The 22,325-nt window shown below is 44.6% G+C and overlaps 1 protein-coding gene and 1 long non-coding RNA gene across 2 annotated transcripts in view; one reads left to right on the plus strand and one right to left on the minus strand.

Moving 5' to 3' along the window:
- The window catches only part of LOC149920101 (uncharacterized), a 45,223-nt gene that overhangs the window by 8,826 nt on the left and 14,072 nt on the right, over window positions 1-22,325 (plus strand). The window lies entirely within an intron of this gene.
- Window positions 6,098-22,325, minus strand: part of CLYBL (citramalyl-CoA lyase) — a 155,825-nt gene continuing 139,597 nt past the window's right edge. The window contains exons 7-8 of the mRNA XM_090129290.1: window positions 19,533-19,657; window positions 6,098-7,010 (exon numbers count right to left, since the gene is read on the minus strand). Of these exons, the coding sequence (XP_089985416.1) occupies window positions 6,915-7,010; window positions 19,533-19,657 (221 nt within the window). The 3' untranslated portion in view covers window positions 6,098-6,914. The remainder of the gene's footprint in view (window positions 7,011-19,532; window positions 19,658-22,325) is intronic.

Below are 22,325 nucleotides of genomic sequence, written 5' to 3' on the forward strand. Positions count from 1 at the left end.
CTCAGAGATGGCATACCCATATACAGCCCTCCTTCCCCTAGGTGCAGGAGGGTGCTGCCCTTGGTAAAGGCTTAGCCCTGCCCCACAAGGCATCACTGGGTACCAGTGGAGCTGTGGCTCGGTAACTGACATTAAGAGGAACTTTTAACACCTCAACAGCAAATGGAGGAGAGTGTTTCCCATTAGTGGCTGAGGAAGTAGTGCTCCTGTAACGTCAGCCTTGAAGGCTAATGAAGCTCAGATTGTGGCCATGGCCTTTGAAGTGCAGATGCCTGAGGTCAGCGCAGTTTTCGGAGGTGCCAGTGCTATGCTCTGTCACCGCGTTTGTCTGGGCGAGGGCCCAGTAACTCTAATCCTGTAATCATGTTTCTGTAAGCAACTGCATTTATTGTGCAGATTGAGGGGGATAGAAGGAGAGGTAATTAAACCAGGGATATGCTGTGGAGGAGAAGCCGATCCAGCGAAGGTACAGCCAACTACGCTGGTGAATAAATAGCAAAATATTGAAGTCATTTTAGTGAGAGAGCAGAGCAGAGCACAGCCACCTCCTCCATCTCCTGCCAGCACACTGTGCTGGTCGTGCAGCACTGGCAGTGCTGCAGCAGCTGTGGCTGGGAGCTGTGGCTGGATAATGCAGCCTTGGCTATCACCAACACATGGGGTAAAAGCACAGAGCAATGGATTTGGCATGGTTAGCTCTGGATTTAATTCCCTTTTTTGGGTTGTGCCATGACCTCGGATCATGTAATTGGCATTTTTTCTCTTTTAATGAAGACTGTAATCCACTAGGTATATGTGGAGTGTCAGGAGGACACGGAGGTTTATTCCACTCTAGTGGGGGGACTGTATGTCTATAAATATGGCTCACCAAATAGAGAAGGCGAGTCTCAAAAACTGGTTTGCTCTACCAATTGCAATCTCTTTGGACATTTCTGTTGCTGTTTTATTTTTTTTACAGTCTACTCCAGTATCAATACATCTCTTCTTATGCATATGTTTATAAATCAGACCTCTGTTATATTATATAAGCACTTGACACACACAAAAACCCAACTATTTTTAAAAGTAGAAACAAATGGGATTAGGCTGTACTCCCTTCACATGCTGATATCTCTGACTTCGATGGGGCTCTGTGTGTGAAATGGCCATAGAAGTGGTGGTGAAGCATCTCTTCCAGACACCAAGGAAGAATGGAAAATGCTTGTTCAAAGGAAACCTGGTGGCAAACTGCAGACTTCAGTTGCACCACACACACACACACACATATGCACACACGCCTACACATGTATGCGAGTGTGTATGCATATGTATATATATACACCTTTTTCCTTTAGCTCGGCACCTGAAAGTTTATTTGTGGGAATCCTGATTCTTGATATATTATTTGTAAACAGAGGTCGGGGGACTGGAGTGTTTCCTTGATTTCAATGGATGATGAGGCCTCAAGCTGTGCGCTCAGATTGGGACCTCTAAGCATCCCGCTGCTCCCTAACAGCTTGCTGAAAAATGACATAATTTGTGACATCAGCAATATGCTGCTTTAACGGCTTCCACCCTTGTGTGCAGGACAAAAACACCCACGGCCCTTTCCCCACTCCCCCCATCACCTTGCACTCCTTGTACTTTCTCAGCACACGTCGCTGTAAAGCCCTGATATCTGCAGAGCAGTAGGAAATTGCTTGGCGATGCCTGCGCGAGCTCCCAGCCCGCCGGTGCCAGGGAAGATGTCACCGTGCTGAACAGCGGCAGCTGCCTGCGGGAGGCTCAGAGATGCCGATTTTAATACAGAGACTTAATTTCGAATATGGTTCACAGTTTGCACGTGGCTGAAAAATGTCCCCCGCCACCTGGATGCTCAGGATGCTGTTTGGGGATGGGGCACGTTTCAGTTTAGACAATATCTTTTTTGTTTCAATTGGTGCCTTTGCAGCATTTCGCAGTTCAGCCAGCAAGATGTTTTATGTAAGAGCAATGGCAGAGAATATACCTGATTAAAAATCATCCAAAATGATATCAGGGCAGGACATTAGCCTGAAATTGAACTGAATGGCAGAACTTGAATGCTTTTTGTGAATGCTCTGTTCCACACCACAGTGCAAAAGGAATGATTTGCTTCCTGTGCTGCGTGGTTGCATGTTGCATGCAGTGATGATTCATCAGGAGTGGATTTATTATAAAATAAGATGCAAACGGGAAAAAAAAAAAGAGTTTTAAAGGATATAAATACTGTCATAAACTTAAGCCCAGTAAGAGGAGCCTTTTCACCTTAAAGTGGGCTCATGGCTGCATTTCTGTCACACAGAACAGGTGAATCCTGTGCCTGCCACCAAGAGGCAGCTGCCCACTGTGGCTGCAGCACTTGCTGGGGCTGCCTGTGGGTGGCAGAGGGCCCTGTGCCCACCGCTCCTTGAGGCAGTAAGGGCAGAGGCTCAGGAGGCAGAGCATCACCAAAACATAAGGGTAGAACATACCATGGGACTTGCTTAGTTCAACTCCCTCATCAAGGCTCTGTGTCAGATGCTGACCCAGCCTGCTTCAAAGAAAACTTGTTTCTTTTCTTTAGTGACTTACGGTGCAACTGGTCTTCAAGAGGATGGTTTTTTAATTTTTTTAAATTTTGTTAGTTTGTTTTACAAATAGTTCAGATGTTTGTATTTTCGTCCACTGCAAAGTCAGCTGAGCTCTGCCTGCCCTTCTGCCCAGCACATCCCCACTGGAGGGGATGGGTGAACACGCATCCATCTCCATCCCTCAGCCTCTGCTCCTGGTGTATGAGAAGAGGGGCTTTGCTGGGAGATTTGGGATGTCCAGGTGCGTGCATGGAGGGGATGCTGGGAAACAGAGAGGTGGGGATGTGGGGGCCAGCACTGCAACCAGGCATGCCAGCAGCACGCTTCAGTGATGTCCTCCCATCCATGACAAGAAGAGCAAAATGCAGTACAGAAGCGCAAAACAAGCACTGTGCTTGCCCGTAGCCCTTGCTGGTAACAACCAGCCCCAGACCTCTGTGGATTTATGCACACTTGCTCAGGATGGAGAGAGAGCACGGCTCCTATTTTCATACTTGGTTCTCACATGGAATAATGGGGGGAGAGGAGAGGAGGAGGGGGCAAGATGCAGCTGCAAAAACAGTTGGTGAGACATAAAAATCCCTATTGTTGTGTTGCAGCTCTCGGTGTCCTTCAACTTCTGGGCACAGCCACCCCCCTGGCTCAGGTTCAATGCACAGGGGAGCCATGGGGCTCGAAGCCCCCTCTTGTTTTTCCCTAAGCCCCACTGTCAATTGTGCTTTTGTTCAAGGAAAAAAAAAAAATAGCCCAATGCATGACAATTTATAGCTGGGGAAGCAATTAAAAAAAAATTTATTATCCTTCCCTTCCACTCCTCCAGTGGAGTGTTACAGCAGCGGGGATTTTTGATAGCAGAAATAGGAACAAAATCAGAAGTGTGAGACCCAGCATTGGTTTGCAGAGCAGACTTGGGAGTACCAGCCCTGTGCTGGGAAGCAGCAGCCCTGGAAAACAGTGGGATGCTGATCTCCCTGCTAGGGCATCCACTCCTGTAGGGTGGGGAGTGGAGTCCCTCCTGCCCCTGTCGTCCTGGGGAGGGATGCTCAGGGCTGGGAGGTGAAATGGGATTGAAGAGAAAAGAAAACAAGGCAATGCTTCACCCCACAAGTTTACCCCCACCCCTCTCTTTAGAACAGGAGCTGATGACCCGCACTGCATGGTTCTCCAAAATAGCCAGAAAATGGATGAAATGTGCTCAAAGCCGTGCTTGCTTTTCATTTTTTTCCCCTCCCCCCTGCTTCCCCCAGTTCAAAATAAGGAATTGCTGCCTAGGAGTAGGTACTCCCTTTTTCTGTCACACAGACAAAAAGTTTTCAGAGCCCATTTCTCCTGGGTTCATTGATTTCCGTTGGTGGCGGAATTGCAGCAGGGCGTGTGTGCAACGTGAGGCGGCGGTGGGGAGAGAGTGTGGACCCCAGAGCTGGGAGATCTGCCCCAGGAGGGTGAGGTTGTCCCTGGGACCCCAGAAGGAGGCATAGCCTGGGGTCGGGCACTGCTCGGTGCTGTGGGAGCGCGGTGACGGACTGCACTGGGAAATACATCCCTGCCAGAGTGCCGTTTGATGCCGGCGTTGGAGAGGAAACCAAAACAATCTTTTCCTTTCAAGCCCCAATTTCAAAACAAAACCAAAGGAGAAAAAAAAAAAAATTAAAAAAACCCTCTAAATTTCCGAGCGCGGCTTTGAAGAGCCCTTGGCTGCTGCTTTGCCCCCGCCACCGTGCCCCTGCCCTTTCCCTGTGCTGCTGCCCGGATGGCGGCTTGAGCAGCGTCCTACTCAATAATTGTAGAATCTGATAAAAAAAAAAAAAAAAAAAAAAAAAAAGGAAAGGAAAGGAAAGGAGAGAAAAAAAAAGAAGCAACAGCAAAAGGGAAAATGCACACTAGCATTCAGGTGCTAACCTACTTATTTGAAAGTAATTTATTTTCCATTTTGCCTGTTTTCCCCCTTTAAAACAGAACGCTGAAAGAAAGAATAAGTGCTTTAACATTTCAATGTTGTGCTCTGGTAATTACTTTTTCACTTTTCCCCTAAGTTCCAATGTGAAAACCTCACAGGGGGGTCTTTGCTGCAGCAGGGCTACAGTTCCCAATCCCGAGCGCGAGATCTGCAATTACAAACCCATTCGGCGCCCTTCCCTATCATTAATATGCACAAAATCCCGCTGCTAATCTTATAATCTGTTTTGTTTCATCAATTGCCTGCCTGGCACCGGGCGGGAGAGAAGGAGAGGGAAAGAGAAGGGGAGAAAGAGGGACAGAATAAAGCCGGGAAGCATGTAGCGCTCCCAGAAGTAAACTGAGAAACAAATAAATGGGATTTTATTTGTTATAAAGTGCAGCTCGTTAGGGCTGGGAAATGAACGCGGAACTCTCCCACGTTCTGGAGGGGATCTGAGGGACTTTGGGGAAAATGGGTGTGCCTCAGTGCTGGGGTGAAGGCATGGGATCGGGTCCCTCTATTCTTCTGGAACGAAGTTTTTGGGGCCAGGGTCTGCCGGGACCCCTGGGGCTGCTGGGACAATGCAGGAGTTACGGGGGAATCCGCTCCCCCTCCCGACACGGCACGAAGGGAATTAAAACAATCTACACCACACGGGTCCTATTGAGATTAATGAAAAAATTATGCGAAAGGAAAAAAAAAAAATCCCGACCCTGTATCTTATTTTGCTTTCCCTGTGCCAGGCCTCACCCCCGTGCTGCCCTGCACCTGATGATTTACAGACATAATCTGTGGGGAGAGCTAGAAACGCGCCTGGCCCTGCCTGTCCCAGATCATCTCCTAAGTAATTGTTTCTCATTAGTCCCGATAATGTTTTAACAGTGCTACCCATAATTTAGTCATCCAAGAATTAATAACAAAGGGACTCACAGGGCTAGGGCTGGGGGGCTTACGAGATACAATCTGGGAAGGTAGTCCTTCATTAATCTGATTAGCCTGGGAGTTCCCGTGCCATGGGGACAGCTCACCCTGCTCTGAGACAGGTCACCCCAAACCATTGGGATGAGTCACCGTGCAGCAGGACAGCTTGCCCCATGCCACTCGGACCCTGGGGTCATCTCGTACATACCCCAACGCTGGGGCCTGGCCGAGCCGCAGCTCTCCAGGCACGGTGTGTTGGGTTGAGGCTGGATTCTGTTTTCCTTATTTTTTTTTAATTTTTCCCTTCCTCTCCCCTCCATCAGAACTAAGCAAAGCGTTCAAAAGGTGCTGCTCGAGGTGCAGGAAGCACAAGAAGAGAGCAGATGGGAGGGAGAAGGTGCTGTGACTCCCTACGTAAAACGGCCATGGAGGCAGCGAGGAATGAGACCCAAAAACAACTGTTTTCTATTTACAAATTTAAATAAACAGAACAGCCTTCCCCGCGGTGTTTGTCTAAGTGCAGCAGCATTGCTGCTGTGTAGGTCATGAAAAGGTTGGTGCATAGTTTAAAACTTCCCATTCTGTTAATTTCTTAAAGAACAGTCGTTCATAGTCTGAGCACAAAAGCTCATGATTTAATGAGGAACAGAAACAAAATCTCTGATTGTTGGTGTTTCAAACTTCATTGGAGTCCTCTGGCAACCACAAGTTGATCCTCTGCAGCTTCAATACCCTTTAGCCCTCCATATAAGAGTACATGCTGAATAGAGGACAATGCCCGGTTGTTATGTTTATTTACCCTTACTACAAGCTGGGTTAACCTCTTCAAAACAGCTTTACTAAGCCCGTTAACCACACGGCCCACATGACCTGTCGCCGTATCCCTAATGTGATGTAAATCTGACTCGAGACCATATGCACGAGTTCTGCTGCATTGTGCCGCCGAGAACCGTGCCTCGACCGCGGCTGCCGAAAGCAGAGCCAGAGTCTTGTGTAGGAGCAGTGTTTTAATGACACAGATACATTTCTGGGAGAGGGGGGGGGGAATGAGAAGCCTGTGCGGGACAGTGAGTTTCATCACATTTATTTCAGCCGGTGTATGATTAGCCAGAGCTTCGACTTTCAGATGGACTTTGATATGGGAATGGAGACTGAAGGCTGACCGGTGTCCACTGGTTATTTGAGGGGAGATCACTGCTCAAATCCTGCTGGTGTCCTTTCGTGAAGCCACGATCCCATAGCCATGATATCACACAGCCATGACATAGCACCATGGCAGGCACTGAGAGCGAGCAGCGCTTTGGGTCGGGAGCACTGTTAGCGATGAACAATTCTGGCAAGGAAATTATGGCAGATCTGCAGAACGTCAATGAATTTCTGCTTAAGCGTGATGCATTTGATTATCTTTTTTTCCCCCCAAAGTCTTATAGTCATCTTTTAAAACAAGCTTCCGTGGCCCCATGGTGAGCGCTCCATTTACCAGATCATTTTTTCTTGATGGCTGTGGCAAGCGTAACAATGTTCCGTGCCTGCTTCAGCAGCGGCATGTCTATCATGCTTCCGCGGAACGTGAATGCGCCCTGCAAGAGAGAGAGCAACTGGCCTGAGCGGGCATGGGAAGCTGCAGCCCGGCTCTCCCATCAGAACACATCTGCTGGCAGGGTGCAGACATAGCTCCTAGGGGACGAGCTAACCAACACCTGGAATGAAGGTGGTTTTGGGGCGGGCAGAGGGAATCCCCATCTCTGTGTATATGGCTGGGCCTCCCCACCAGGGCTGCCGTGGTCAGAGTGCGGGGATGGGCTGGAGCCTGGGAAAAACAAATGGTTATTGTAATATCGTGGTTACTGTAAGAATCTAGCCCAAATCTCTGGAAGCAGCGGGAGGCCCACCTGAATGCTGCTATAGGGAGTTTCCCAGCAGCGATCCCAACACACATCAGCAGCGATGGGAGAGCCAAGCAAAGCCTGGCCTCCCTTTGCATTTCCAGGGACTCTGTGCTGGCACCGTGCTGAGTTCAAAGCAATCAGCAATGTGTCGCAGCTACCACTCAGCAGAAGAAACACGTATAAAGCAGAGCAAAACCTGAGTTGGGTGTTCTCACCAAGAAAGAACTTGATGATAAAACTCCGTGCATCAGGATATTAAAAAAATCGGGGGGGGGGGAGGAATGTTATTTAGTTCTGACAGTACCTTGACACATTCTTTGATAAAGCAAACACAAAGGTGCAATTCTCTCCCCAGGGAGTTCAGAGCCAAGGGGGAAGGAGCTGAGAGGGGCACCCTGTGCAGCATGGCACTGGGTCCAGGGACAGGTCTGGCCGTGAGTGAGGTGAGGATGGGGGGACAGCATGGGAATGGGTTGCTGCAGGCACACGGGTTGGGATAGGCAGCTTGCTACTGTCTGCTTGTCTTTGAGGGCTGGTAGGGGTTAAACGGAGGAATCTCATAAACAGAGGGAAAACATTGCCCATTGACAGAAATGGGAATGAAATGTTCTGCTCTGGTGGTACACATCGGTTGACTGAAGGAATATGAATTAAACACTAAATCACATCGTAGAACAAGTAAAACAAAAATCCACCTTGAACAGTAACATGACACAAATCAGTATCACTGCATATAAGAGCAGGCTCTGTAGGAGCCATTAACAAAGCAATAGTTAGAGCTATGATTTTATTTTAAGTAGGATTTCATGCTAGAGCTTGCAGTATTTTAGGGGGGTCAGAGAATAACGGAGTGACAGCACTCAGTTGCAGATGCTTCAGATCGAATGCCTTGTTTACAGAGCAACCGATCAAGCCTACATTAATAGCAACAACGATATTAATTACAATAACGATAATAATACTTTCTGCCTTAGTGACATCCTAGCCAGTTTCATGTGTAGTTTCAACATTAACAAAAGATGCAGCCTCAAACCACTCCATTTATTAACTGTTGTGAAAATACCATAAGATTTAAGTAGACATTTTATGTCGTTATTCTTTGGAATCACTCAAATCTATGATCTAACGCTCCTGGTTAGCACAAGGCATATGTTTTCACAGTGAGAAAAATGCATTTTAATTGTGCCTGTTTTCCTATAGGCAGTCGGTTGCAGAATAGCTATTGTTTAAAAGAGAAATTCATGTGTGTGTGATAAGCAGAGAGCTGTTAAGGTCTGGAATGGTCCCTCCCAGCCCTGAGAAGTGGCTGTGTTGGGAGCAGCTCTCCCAAGTGCCCGCAGTGGTCTGTGCCCAGTGATGGTTGTGGAGTCAGGACATGGTCTTCAGGGCCCGTCCTGAAAGGAAAATGGGATAGCAGCACGTGGAGGCATGAACACAGAACCACGGCAGGTAAGCGGTGCATCCTCCTGTCAGCACGCAGCTGCAGGTTGGGCTGTTATGAATTTGAATTCTCAAAGGGAAAAAAAGCAGCAATGAGTAGCACAAAGAATTTGGCTTCTCTGCCCGTTCACTCGGAGGCTTAATTTCTCCCTGCTAATTTGCAGTGCTGAGCTAAAGTCCAGAAAAAGAAACCCATTTTAATGCCATTGAATATGCCTTATTCACTGCCTCCCCTTCCACCCACAGGTTTCGGCTGATAGGAAATACCCGTAATTACAGCTTTGTCCCCACGCTCTCTTTTCTGACTCTGGTAGCTGAAATTCGCCCTTAACACTCTTTTGATTTTTATTCACATTAATACGAAGAAAACGAGACTTCCTATAAACACCGTTTACTTTGATAGTGTTAATCTGAGGATTGGTGTAGCCATAGATCTAAATTTTCTTTTTGGCTGATGGTCTTCAATCATCTCACACTTCCAGCCTGTACTTCCAGTAGTTCAGCTGCTGGTCGGACCCAGAGTCAGCTCTCAAGGAAACAAGATGCAGGCCAAGCCCAAAGAGATACTATCCCCTCTGTGATGAATTTCAGAACGTCCTAAAGTGCTCTGAGAACAGAACATAGAGGGCTTTTGACAAACAGCTGGAAGGGAATTAAAATTAGAGAAAGTTGCTGTGTTTTTATCTTTTTTCTTCTTTTTCCTTCTTTTCTTTCTATTTCTTTCTTTCTTTTCTTTTTTTCTCTCTCTCTCTTTTTTTTTTTTTTAAGACGAAACTAACAAAAAGTGCTAGTCTTGGAAAAAAGAGAACTGAGCCCAGTCAGTGTCAGTGCCACAGAAATCCATCCCGCAGACATGGGAAGCAGCAACAGAGAGCTGACAGAGATCAGTCACTTCCACAGGCTGGGAGCTGGAGAGTCTGAGAAAAAGGGGGCAACTAATCATAGCCACAGCCTAAACTAACTCAGATCTAACGGAGTTCAGTGCCTAACTGGGGACTCCTCATTGACAATGTACACGACACCCCTGTCCGTGCATTGCCACAGATCAGGGTCACAAATTTTGAATGTGTCACATCTATACAACAAGCACCAAGTAGCAGAAGGTTTTGGCATTGATCTTTTATATGCAATGACCGAAGGCTGAATGTGTGAATGCAGTGGTTCCTGGAATGTGCAGATCTTCTTTTTGTATGTTTGTATGAGGCAGCATCCAGGAACTTCTGCCTTGTGGAATTTTGGGGATGGTTAAGAGCTTGCTAAATTTATACTACCCTCTCACAAACATAAGTTTTCTATGGCAAGACGTATTTGATCTTCCTAGAAAGTAAACGGATGGGATTCAGAGTTAGTGATTTCTGTATCTGCTGGGGATCAATGCGTTTTGGGAGAGCCAGGAAAGGGGAAAAAACTCCACATCTTGCTGGCATTTATTATGTGTGGAAGAGTTGTGTTGACTTTGGATAGACAGGAAAGCTATTGAGTCACCTGTCATGACTTTGCAGAAGATCATGGAAATTGAAGTCTCTAACTTCTTCATTTCTGCTGAAACATCTCCATGTAACGTGCAGTGCTATACAGGGTTTTACTCCCTCCACTTTTGTTTCCTTATGTATCACTGGGTAAACTAAAGAAACAAGCTGGCTGGAGCTATTGGGGTACAGAGCACTTCAGGGACCTCATAGCTCTGTAGCACACTTGCCTCTGAGCGATGGCTTGGATGAAAGACAGTGAGTTAATTAAAGCGAAATAGTAATTGTTCTGGGACATGTGGGACAGCGATCTGACAAACTAGTCCCCCTTGGTTGACAAGAGGGAGGAATTAGAGGAGTTTCCACTCCTGGGAACACTTGGGGCAGTTTTCTCAGTATTTGCTCTTTCCTTGTATCTACCCATGTCCGTCTGGGTGGCTGCAATGAGCTCCTTGCAAACGCTGCTGCAGGCTGTCTCTTCTTAGATGGAGGAAAATATCAGAAACAGAACCAGTTTTCCTAAGGGCTAGCAAGTACATATATTTGAAAGTACTGAGAAAATCCAAAAAATTCACCAAAATCTACTGACTTCCCTTTTGATGTGACTCCAAATGGAAGCACTAGTTGTGAGGACTCTGCGTTTCTGTTTTGGGAATCAACAATAGTTGTTATCAATTACCTTGACCTTTGCTAATAAACCTTGCTTGTGGTTTATCTATTGTAGAAAAAAAAAACACATTTATCTTGTAAAATGTGAAATAATATAGCCAGTGGTGCTATGCTCAGTTGTGTGTCTACAAGTACGGACTGCATTGTCCATGTAGGGACAGCCAGCTCTCTCAAAGCAGTTTACTTTGGGATCCTATTCAGGAGATTTGGATGGCAGGCTTGGAGGTACCAGGAGATGTTCATGAGCAGATAGGGCCTTAGCATGGGGTGCTCTGGTCAGTGGAAGAAAAGGAGAAGAGAACTAAGGTCATGTTCCATGGAATTGCAGTACCTATGAGAAAGACCCTGCTGCTGAATTTTGAATCAAACATGGGTCTGAGTTGAGGGTTATTGAATGCCTGTGAAACTGCCAGCAAATCTCTGCTGCTGGTTAGGTGATATGCATAGAAGATGAGCAAGCTCTTGAGTGAGGGGAAGTCTTTTGGAGGCACTTTGATGTCACTAGGTTAGAAACACTGCCCTGCAGTGTTTGATGTGATGATGAAGTGTGATGAAGATGTGCCTTTCTTCAATTACTTTTCTTCTCCATTCCGCTAGAAATACTTTCCCTTGCAGACCAAATCCCTATTTACTCATGTAGACAAGAGTCCCCAGTTCCACAGACACTAGAAATGTCTTTGAGACACAATTACCTGAGAAGGAGTCTCTATTTTTGTTGTAATTCGATGGATTATTTGGGGATAAATCCCAGAAGTCTACTTAGGACTTTTTGGAGACCACAAATATACATAGAATAAACCCATTAAAATCCTCCCAGGTCTGAGAACATTATCTCTTTTCCTGCACATTAACCTGTCCTAAGGAAATGGGAGTGCTGTGCCCTAGAAGAATGGCAGATTTGCTCTTCTGAGGAGGGGAGGAAGCAGGTGGATGGCAAAGGGTCCTCCTAAAAAGCATGGCATTCAGGAAGATAATTCCCTCAAGGATTAATGAAAACACACATTCTTTAAGCACCCCCCTGCAGAGGAAATGTGGAAATCTCTGCTTCAGGGCTTAAAAAGAACGCTTGGATTTGCTTACAGGTATTTGAACAAAAGGGAGCCCAGCTCGCAGCACATGGAGCTGGGTCTGTGCCTGGGGGAGGAGTGATTAGCCTAACCACAAAGGAATGACTTTCCCTTCAAACAGAAGGTTGAAACCATATTTTTGGGGAAGTCAAGAGTAGGAAATAAGCTAACAGCTGTGATGGTGCTGAATGAAGGCTTAATTAATTTTTTTTTTCTTCTGCAAGTTGTCGCCAAAGAGCCATCACAGAGAGCTGGGTCACAATTCCACTTTTATTTTTGGTCAACTTCCAAAGGTCAGTGAGCTGCTAGGAGCTGGTCAATGATATCTGGGTCAACTGAGCACATTTTTCAGGTTATAACAAGAAAAAGTCTCCCACTCCTCTCTGCTCAGGTCTGTCCTGCCTCCAAATTGACACACAACTCTCAGCCTTCTTTTAGCATCCTTGCAGTAGGAAATGGCAAAAGAACCAGTGCAGTCACATAGGACAAACTGAAGACACACATCAAGCTATACTTGCTGTGAGCTTTTCTGGTTGCATATTTTCATATCCTCTTCTCTGAACCCTTTGACGTTTGCCTCTTTTGGTCACAGTGTTATATGAGGAAAGGAAGGCACTTATAAACAAGATCTTTGGGAAAAATAAATGATCCCTGGAAAGATTTATTAAAAATTTCCTTTTTGGCAGGAGAAGATACATAGGGGGTCTCTGTGACCCACAGAAGTCAGGGATGAATAGGGAGGGAATTCTGCAATATATGTATGTACACCAGCAAGGCCCTGTCATCATCACATCTTGATGTGAATAAGACTTTAAATATCACTGCCTTTTGTTTCTTCTCACCTGCATAAACTTCCACCAGTACAGAAGCAGTTACTGGGTACAGAGGATGTATCACTTTGTAATGCAAGACTTAGTCGGCAGCCTGTGTGTGTGAGATATGATTCTGCCTCTTGGAGACGATGGAAGGACACAAAAGGTCGAGAAAAAAAGAGCAACAGCAACATGAAATAGAGATTTTTTTTTCCCCCTCAAATAAGCCCCTAGCAGCAGTACATGAACTCTGACAGGAAAGTCCTCTCTAAAGCTCAACAGGTGGAAAGGAATCTGTGATCCCCCCAGTCCACAATGGGGCAGGAGAGATGAAGAACAGGGACCCAGAAAATCTATTATTTCAGTCTTGAAGAGTGCCATCTCCTCCACCCAATGTTACTGTTCCCAGTGCTCGGATGAGGGTCCTGCCCTGCTGTGTGACCAGGCAAGTCGTGTTTCTATTTCACAGTTCCTCAAGACTGTCTGAACAAGTGGAGACAGACATTCAGGCTGGGATGGGCCAACAGATCCTGTTGGTCCAGCCCCAGAAACTGCTTCAAGCCACTGAGGTCTCCACCTTGCACTGAACCTGTGTAAGATCCCTGAATGAAAGGCTGGCACCAGGGTTTTTAATTGCTGCCTTTACGTTTTCACTAGATTCCTTCTCACTGTAGTTATTGCTTTCCTGTGTGTTCATTTAGAGTAGGAAAGAATAAAATCAAATAAACAAAGAGAGTCCTAGGAATATTCTTCCTTAATTTCCAGCCGTCATCTATATGATGGATGGGGAATGGAAGAAGTCTAGAGAGCACACTGGTTTGGAGGTGCTGCTGCCAAGGAAATCTTTACTTCATAGCACAAAAGCAGCTCCCTGGATAAGCATCATATTCAACCAGTGAGCACAATGATTATTATACAGAAAAATGAAAAGTAACTAACATTAAGATCAGTATCCTCAGATGCCCTTAATTAAGTCATTCAAAATTAACTTGAGGCTTCCAGTTACTGAAGCAATTCGTTAAAACCTCGAAAATTGAATTTGGAAGTTGGTGCCTACAGGACACTCAGAACGCATTTGGTACTGAAAAGGAAGGTGGTTGTGAAGCAACACAGGCAAGAATAGTATCGACGCTAAAGCCTGTTCTGTCAACAAGAAGGGAATTGCTATTATTTTTGTATTCTGTCTTATTATCTCTAATTCCACATTAATTCTCTGAATAGGGTTGAGCAGCCATTCCTCACTGTGTTTCTCTATTCCAGCTGAGGGAGCTTTTGCAGAAAGCTGCTCTAGCCCTGTGAGAATGGCAGCTAGCACAGAATGGAGCTGCAAGGCAGCAAGACTGCTACTGCTGAAATTACCTGAAACAATGTTTTGGATGTAAAGGCCTCTGAATTCCCCTCAGTAAGCCTTAGAAAGGGCCATCTGGTGAGAACATGACATGTCATGTCAGATCCTGCCTTGAAAAGTGAGCACTTGTTAGTACTTTGCAACCAGGGCTGGGCACATGGTTGCCTCCATGATTTGCTTTGTGCGAAATGGTTCTCAGCACTGCATCTCCACATGGAGGTATCCACATGGAGGGACAGATTTGGCACCTGGACCCCAGAGAGGTGACATCCCCTGTCCTCTGTGGGTGCACGTCCCGGAGGGCAGGAGCCACGTCCCTGGCTGGGCCGGCAGTGAAGGTGCGTGGAGACTGTCCTCCTGAGCAGAGAGATGCAGTGTACAAGCACAACCTGCCTGTGAAGGCATTCAAGGCCAGACTGGGAGGGGCCCTAGGCAACCTGGTCTAGTGGGTTACAACCTCATGGCAGGGGGTTGTAACTGGATGGGCTTTAAGGTCCCTTTCAGCCCAAGACATTCTATGATACTATGATCTCAGATCCTCTGACCTCATGCACTGGCCTTTAATGAGAGAAGGAAAACAGATTTAAGATGCAATACATGCTTGCTGGGGAGCAAGGAAGGGAGAATTAGCAAGAAAATGTTTTGCGTGAGTTTCTGCCCTGCTTTAGGAGCCTTTGCAGCCCTGTGCAGTTAAATCTGTCTCCTGCTTTCCCCACCTGGCACATCTCCCTCAGGACAGTGCCAGAGTAGGAAGAGATAGAGCACAAGTAATTAGTTAAAACATCCCCAACTGCTCTGCTTGAGGGGGCTCAAAAAGTGCACCCCAAAAAGGTGGATCTTCCTAAAAGAAAAGCCTTCAGTGTGACACAACACACATTTTGTACAATTGTACAGATAGGCTTTAAGCACGAATACAATCTCTATTGTGATATATGCATGAATTTGCACTTCTAAAAACAAGCAGCCTGACAGCAACCCATGCTTAAATCCTAGCAGCTCTCTCCATTCACACACAGAAAAGCACCTGGGCCTGTACTTCCTAACTCTAGCAATGCCACCCAAATCTCTGGATCCTCCGCGTGAGGAATACGCGCTGCCCACTTCATGAGGACAACAGATCCCTGCAGATACCCAAATATAATGTACTGTATATCAGTATAACACACAACAAAGTACCCCGTGCTCCCCGTGGGGTCCTGACCGCCCCGTTAGCCCTGTGAGGGGTCTGCTCTCAGCAGGCAGAGCCCTCCTGGGCCCGGCGGGAGCTGGACAGGGCCCAAGCGCGAGGCGCATCGTCTCCAAGATACAGTGGCTTGGGGCAGCTTGTCCCAGACAAAGAGCATTATAAGGGAACCACTGCTGGAAATTTCCATCCCTTTGTTGGGTGGATGCTGTGTAAATAAATGCATTCCTAAGATTTTTCATAATCCCGGAAAGGCCCGTAAAAGAAGCTCTACAGCCTGTCAAATCGCTAACGTTCATAAATATTATTCCTCTGCCGCTGAGCACACGATGTACAATGGCACAGAAGTGAATGCAAGAAACGTATGCCAAAAGCTTTCTAAGGAGAAGTCTGTGTGTTTGGATACTGCGTGTACAGATATTTCTTCTGTTTTGTCCCTATTGCAGCTTGGATTTGTGAATCGCTCGCCTTAGTTCTAAACACTTCTTACCTGACAGGCAATGTTGGCAGAAGCATTTAGCTCCCTATGCCTGGTGTGATGTGCAGGTGCTTTGGAAACATTTATAAATTAGTACGCGGATGTAAACGTGTAAGCAACCTCTTAACTCCACTCTCCTGTTTTCCCTTCTGTCTGAATCTTATTTTAAAAACAGACGATTCAGGAAGATCTTCTTACAGCAACAGTGCCCCATTCACTCATCATGTACAAACAGATAGAGAAGGTATTCTGTTCATCCAGTGTGCTGGTAGCATAAACACGGGACTTACTTGCACAGCAGAGAGCAGCAGCGGCAGTCAGCAAAGTGAGATCTTCCCCAGATAAGCCAGCAGCTTCTCCCACTAACTCTGCCCTCTCACACTCAGTTAATCTGGATTTCTAAGCTGACCTCTGTGCTTAATGTAGCACAGATTCTATAAAAATTTAGAACAGAATCTGACTTTCAGTTTGCCAAGACAACATTTATTGCCTTTCTCCTTCATTTCTGAACGTGCTCTGACATTTATCTAATGCTTAGGTTTTCCCAACAGTGACCCTTGCTTTCTTTAGGATGAAGTTTTCAATTTTGGAAATCACATCCCCTACTAAAACAGATCTGTTGGAAAAATACTGAAACAATATAGAAATAATACTTTTTTTTTTCACTACTTTTCATTTCTAGATCTCAAAATCCTAGACAATAGAGAGCATTTAATACATAAATTGATAAAACATGAAATGTGCTTTTTCAGTGTTTGTCTTTTATTTGCCCAGAATGCATTGTTACTATTTATTTCCTACATACGCTATTTTTCAAGTTGAAAATATATATAAAAAAATACAGTGAAACCAGCCTAGAAGCCAAACCAAAACAACGCCCCAAACAGCACTGTCTCGGTAACGTAAACCTGCTTTTGGCCAGCAGAGTCCTTAACACTCTTCTGTTTCGACACTGTCACAGCATCTCCAGCTCTGCAGTGCTCATCTGATAGGCAAATTTTTAGGAACCTCAATACTCACAATTTGGGGGCTGCTCTGCCCAAGGTTGTCAGTTTCCAGGACGAAGGAGCCTGCTTCAGCCTTTTCTCAAAGAAAAATTATTATGGTAATTGTCTCTCTCAAACTGGAAGCGATTGTAAAAGCTTATTACTGTATTTTAATATAAAATACTGTTGACCAAGGGCAGCAAACTTTAAAACCAATGAATAATAAACTGCGATCCCAGAGACCAAAACCAGTAACTTATCTGCTGCACAAACAACCACACAAATCCCTCACATTTATTTTTTCCAGGCTTTCAACTTTGATTAATAACATGGCAAAAGCACACAAGTCTCAACCATATTAACCACAGCTATATTTTCAGCCCTACTGACACGAATGCTTTAATAAAATAAAAGGAAAAGGAAAACAGAAGAGGTGTTTCATTAGGACATGAGGATTACTAAAACCACTGTGTGGAGCATTTGTCAGGAGGTGGCACGGGAAGAGTTATTACTTACATTTTAGCGTGTCTCTAGGACGCAGAGCCAGAGGCTCCCTCGGTGAGATATGTTTGCTTTGGAAAAATATGAAGTAATCAGGCTGCCCAAGCTCTTCTAGCTGACACATTTTTAATACCAAAATGCAAACCGAGCTAAGAAGTTTGCAGGAAACACTACAGGGAAAACTGTTTTTCCAGTTTGGTTAGGAAGCCCAGCAACACTGAAGTGGTGCGAGGCTCAGAAGTTCTCAGATTAACCTGCCAGTTCTTTTTACAGACAGGCAGCTGGATGTAAAAATATACAAAGCATACATATATGAAGCATGGTTAAAATAATACACCAAGATGCAAACCCCCACAAATCTGTACTTGTGTCTGCTTACAGAAGCTTACAACCTAAATGAAAAGCATTTATTAAAACACACCAAAAAATGGTTGATGTGATCAGGAAACCAGTGTTGTGCCAATAAAATTGCAGCTTCGAAACAAATCCAAAGAATAATGCTAAATGCAGAGTGCTTGCATTTTAACATCTGTACTTTCATTGTTGTGTGAGACTGGTACTGTAGTTACATCTCTCCCAGTCTCCTCACTGGCTGTACAAACGACAGGGGTATTCCATAAATGAGTTTCTAAATTCAGTGAATTAAAAGCATTTTACAAGCAATAAAAAATAAACAATATCGGGCTGAGCATGTCATTTGACTTTTTCATTCTGCATCTACCTGTCCACACTCTTGCTCTAGCAGCACATTTATAATGATGCCTTTGCCAACAGTTCCAAGCTTTTAAAATCAGGATAACGTGCAATGCTGGTCACAGATTTTCTATTTCTAAACCACTAACAGGAAGACAGCCACCCTCCAAAATAGGGGAAGTAGAACAAAGAGATCCAGGCATGTAACACAGTAACAGTGACCCTGAAATAACTGCTCAGGATGGCACCCAAATATGATAGTAAAGGACGCATTAGAAACACCTCGGCACCGCAGACGGGATGCGGCAGCTTCGCAAAGAAAAGGGCAGACCAATAACAAATACCTTGTCACACTTTCATCCTGAGATGAAAGCATCGTTTCTGCTTTGACCTTTTTTAGAATCTGTAACACACAACACCTGGGGCAGCCGAGATACAAGGGAACGGGGAAGGGGCACGCTGCAGCTTATTCCTACCCACCAGCAAGTGACAAAACGCACAGAAAATCTCTAAGCTGCACCAGAGAAAGCAAGAATCTATGCACAGCCCTACATGTGAGCTTCATTAACAAAGATATTTTTTTTCCCACTTGAATTGCACACATGTGAGTGTAAACCATTTCTGCACGCCCCCACTACCCGCTCTGACATCGGGATTTTGGCTGTCCCGGGCTTGGCTGTCACTAAGACAAACATATTTCACCACAACTTTTTTCATTCAAAAAGAGGCAAACTGGATTATAGCAAATAACCTTTAAGATAATTAACTGACAATGCTGCAACTAGCATAAAATCTTCCTTCAGGCGACCCCTAATTTAAGTATTACTGGCACAAAGTGGAGACAGATTGCGCATCACCACCGCAATATTTACATAGCAGAAACCCACAGAGCAGGAAACGTGAGACTCAATGATGCACTAAATTAGGAACAATCATATTCTAGTGTTAATTTGCTTTCCACTCTATCCAAATTTCAGGTCCAGCAATCGGTGTAAATGCACATAAAACATTCCCATTTTTAATGATTAAGAACCACAATCCGCAAGCAGCTCTGCTCAAAAGTAAATCTACTCACTGCTAGGGACGTTTGCAGGATCAACCACCCAAAAGTGAAGCAGTTTTAGCAACACAGAGATTTTCTGAAAACTGAATCTTCCTCATCTGTTTATCCCTTTCCATCAATTATGCCTGCACAAGCTGTTGGATTCTTCTGCCCGGCTACCTGCCTTTTGCTGGCAAATATTTTCTTTTGGTGGTGCGACTCAGAAGCAGTTTTAATACACCAGTGCTGCAGATATCTATGCGCGTACTCAGAAGGCTCTGTGCTCAAAGAATTAAAGTTAACACGGGGAGAGAAAAAGACAGCCAGATTATTTGTAAACACACTGGTGCCACATTTATGATAAATACACACTCTACAGTCTCGATGCAGATACAGATTTCAAAAGCGTGACTCTCGAATGCAGCATGCTTTGTAAGATGAATGCAAACAGCTACGACCAATCTCTCTAAATTTTAAACATTATTTAAATCTACTTTCCACAACATCATATAACAAAATATTTACCTTTCCTAAACGCTGATGTTCTTCAAAAGCAGAAATCAGTTCTTGTGCCCACTTTATTTTTTCAGGGCTGGGAGAGAACTGTTCCTGGACAACAGCAATTTGGTTAGGGTGAATCACCTGCTTACCTACAAAGAAGATTAATAACACCAGAATCATGCATCGACAAACAGATGTTCAAGCAAAATGTTCCAACCACTTGAGGCTCTCCTATGCCTCGCAGACTTTCTGCTACTGAACTAATTATTTTACTTGTTTTCTTTTATTATTTAACTGGACTATGTGCCAGATTTTTAACAATAAAAATATCTGGCGCAATACTTGCATTTAGTATGTTTGTAGGAACCCAGAATTCTTTCTCCTCCCTCCTCATTTCAGTCCATACATTTTCCATGGGTCATCTCAGGTAGAACTGTTGGTCTGGGGAAGTCAGCAGTGCTAGAGTACAATGCAACTCTGAATTTTACCTTTATAAATGGCACTTCCAGTCACTCGTAAATAAATTGCATTAAAACGTGTTCAGAAAATGAGGTTTATCGAACTGAAAAGTTTCCGGCCATGCAGGGATCGTTCCCTCAATTCTTAGCATTGGCTCTGCATCACGCGATGCTTAGGGCTGCTTATGTTTTTGTTGTGGTTCGCAGGTGCAGGTAGGCTGGGGTATTTATTTAGCTACTGGTATATTAAACCGCTGCCAGAGGTGCCCCGAAGTGTTCTGAGGCACTTTTTATTAATCCTTTCTTGTATGAACATACAGTAGGAAAATAAAAATAGGTGTAGCCTTTTTTTTTTTTTTTTTTAACCAGAGATTTTCCAATGTGAATAGACAGCCACATAATCCGTTCTAATCTGTTATTGTACTTAGCCACATTAAAACAAATACATATCTAATTTGTTTGACAGTTTTCAAAGTGTGGCACTCGACGTTATTAGCCCGTTTCTAAGGGAATTTCACAGGCAGCGTGATGGCTGCACGATCCCCCGTGCCGTGCTGTGGGAGCGTTTCAATAAAGCGGGGCTACTGCAGCTCCCGGCTCCTCAAACCTCGCCGTGACACAAATTAATCCCTCTATGCCACACGGCAGAGCGGGTCGCAGCCACGAGCCCCATCCCCAAGCCTTTCACACCTCCCAGCCCTACAGCGGGGCACCTCGGGCTAGGCCGAGGGCCTGAGGCCGCTGCTGTGCCCCATGTTGGGCCCACGGCTCCTCCAGGCCTCGTGCGGTGCCCAGGGACCCCTGGGGTCCTCAGGAAGCTCTGGGGTGCGGTTCTGGGGTGACACTGGCACTGTAGGCATCTGCCCACGGCATGTGGCCTGGCCTGGGGAAGGAACGGGACCCTTCCATTGGGCTCCTGGATGTGAAGCTAGAAATAAGCTCATCGCTACATGCAATAGATCCCATATCACAGCACATGTGTGCCACTGTTTTAAACAGCAGAATGGAGAAAAGATTCCCGTCACTGGGATTCCTTGTGTCAGCCTGCAATGGCTCTCTGATAAATGTGTGCCATGAAAGGATTGTGAGTGCTTTCTTTTGATAGAAAGCAATTGTAACTCTTCAGTGTTGCCGCATTTCTTTAAAATCCACAAGTCGTTCCATTTTATTTTAGTACCCATTAAACAGTTGCAAGTTTAAGATCTCGAGGGTGGCCAGATATTCTGTCTCAAATTTTAATATGGCAAATACTTCACAATAATCTAATTTTTTTTTTTTTTTAAGAAAGAAATTATAGGCAGACAAATTCCTTGAGCTAATGCTTTACATTCATTCTAACCAAATGTATTTTAGTCACTTTAATTAAATGTCACTACTGATAAGCTCATGATGCTCCTTGTTTTCTATATGATGCATTCTAAACTAATTCTAAAGAGGGAGAGTGTACAAGTAATTCCTGCAAAATGCTGAAAACCTAACTTTCTGTAAGAAATAACAGATTTTAATTTGTACTTAAAATCACAACAAAAATAAAAACACACGTATGATTTTTTAAGGTGTGAAACATTTCTGTAAAAAGATTTTCTTTTGATACAAATATCCATAGCAGGAAGCTGTACTTTGCTTCATTAAAACATTGTCAAACAATTTATGGAGAAGAAAATCGAACCTGTGATTTATAGCACTCAGTGGATTTTTGTCACAGAATTATGTATCCAAATAACTGCATAATAGATGTAATGCCATGCAGGAATGAAGCAAATATTTTAAGTGGAATTGTTGTTATTGACAAGTTACCGAGAGAGTGCAAAATTGGAATACATTAAAATTTATGACCATGAAATCCTTTTTACAGTACCTCTTGATATATCGTGCTTTAAATCAATACCTGTCAAGTCTTTTAGGTAACTGTATGATGGTGTCATTTTAGCCTTCTACAAAAGACTACAAAAAGAGAGGAAACCTATAGTGTTTCGTATTTATATCTGGCTTCTCAGCATGGAGCACAGGACTTTCTATAATGACTAAGTCGGCTGTTAAAGCTTATCGTAGGTCTTCCTTAATTTTTTACATAAACTTTCCTAAAACTGATGACCATTTACATAGGCTGCATGCTGGCTTTAAGTCCACAGACTCCAGCATTGTAAAACATCCTGTTGTATGTGCATGTGTGTGTGTATACATATATATTAATAAATACACAAAAGATGTGTTACACTGGCTAAACTACAATTGAAAGCAATCAATTTTATGGAAACACAGTGGCTGAAGAAAAACCAGGCTGTTTGAAAGCTAGCTGGAAAAAAACTTGGCACTGAGGGTCACAGCAGTAACCAAATAGATGGTAAATTCTTCGCTA

Source organism: Phasianus colchicus, chromosome 1, assembly GCF_987193195.1.
Source record: "Phasianus colchicus chromosome 1, bPhaCol1.hap1.1, whole genome shotgun sequence".
NCBI lineage: Eukaryota > Metazoa > Chordata > Aves > Galliformes > Phasianidae > Phasianus > Phasianus colchicus.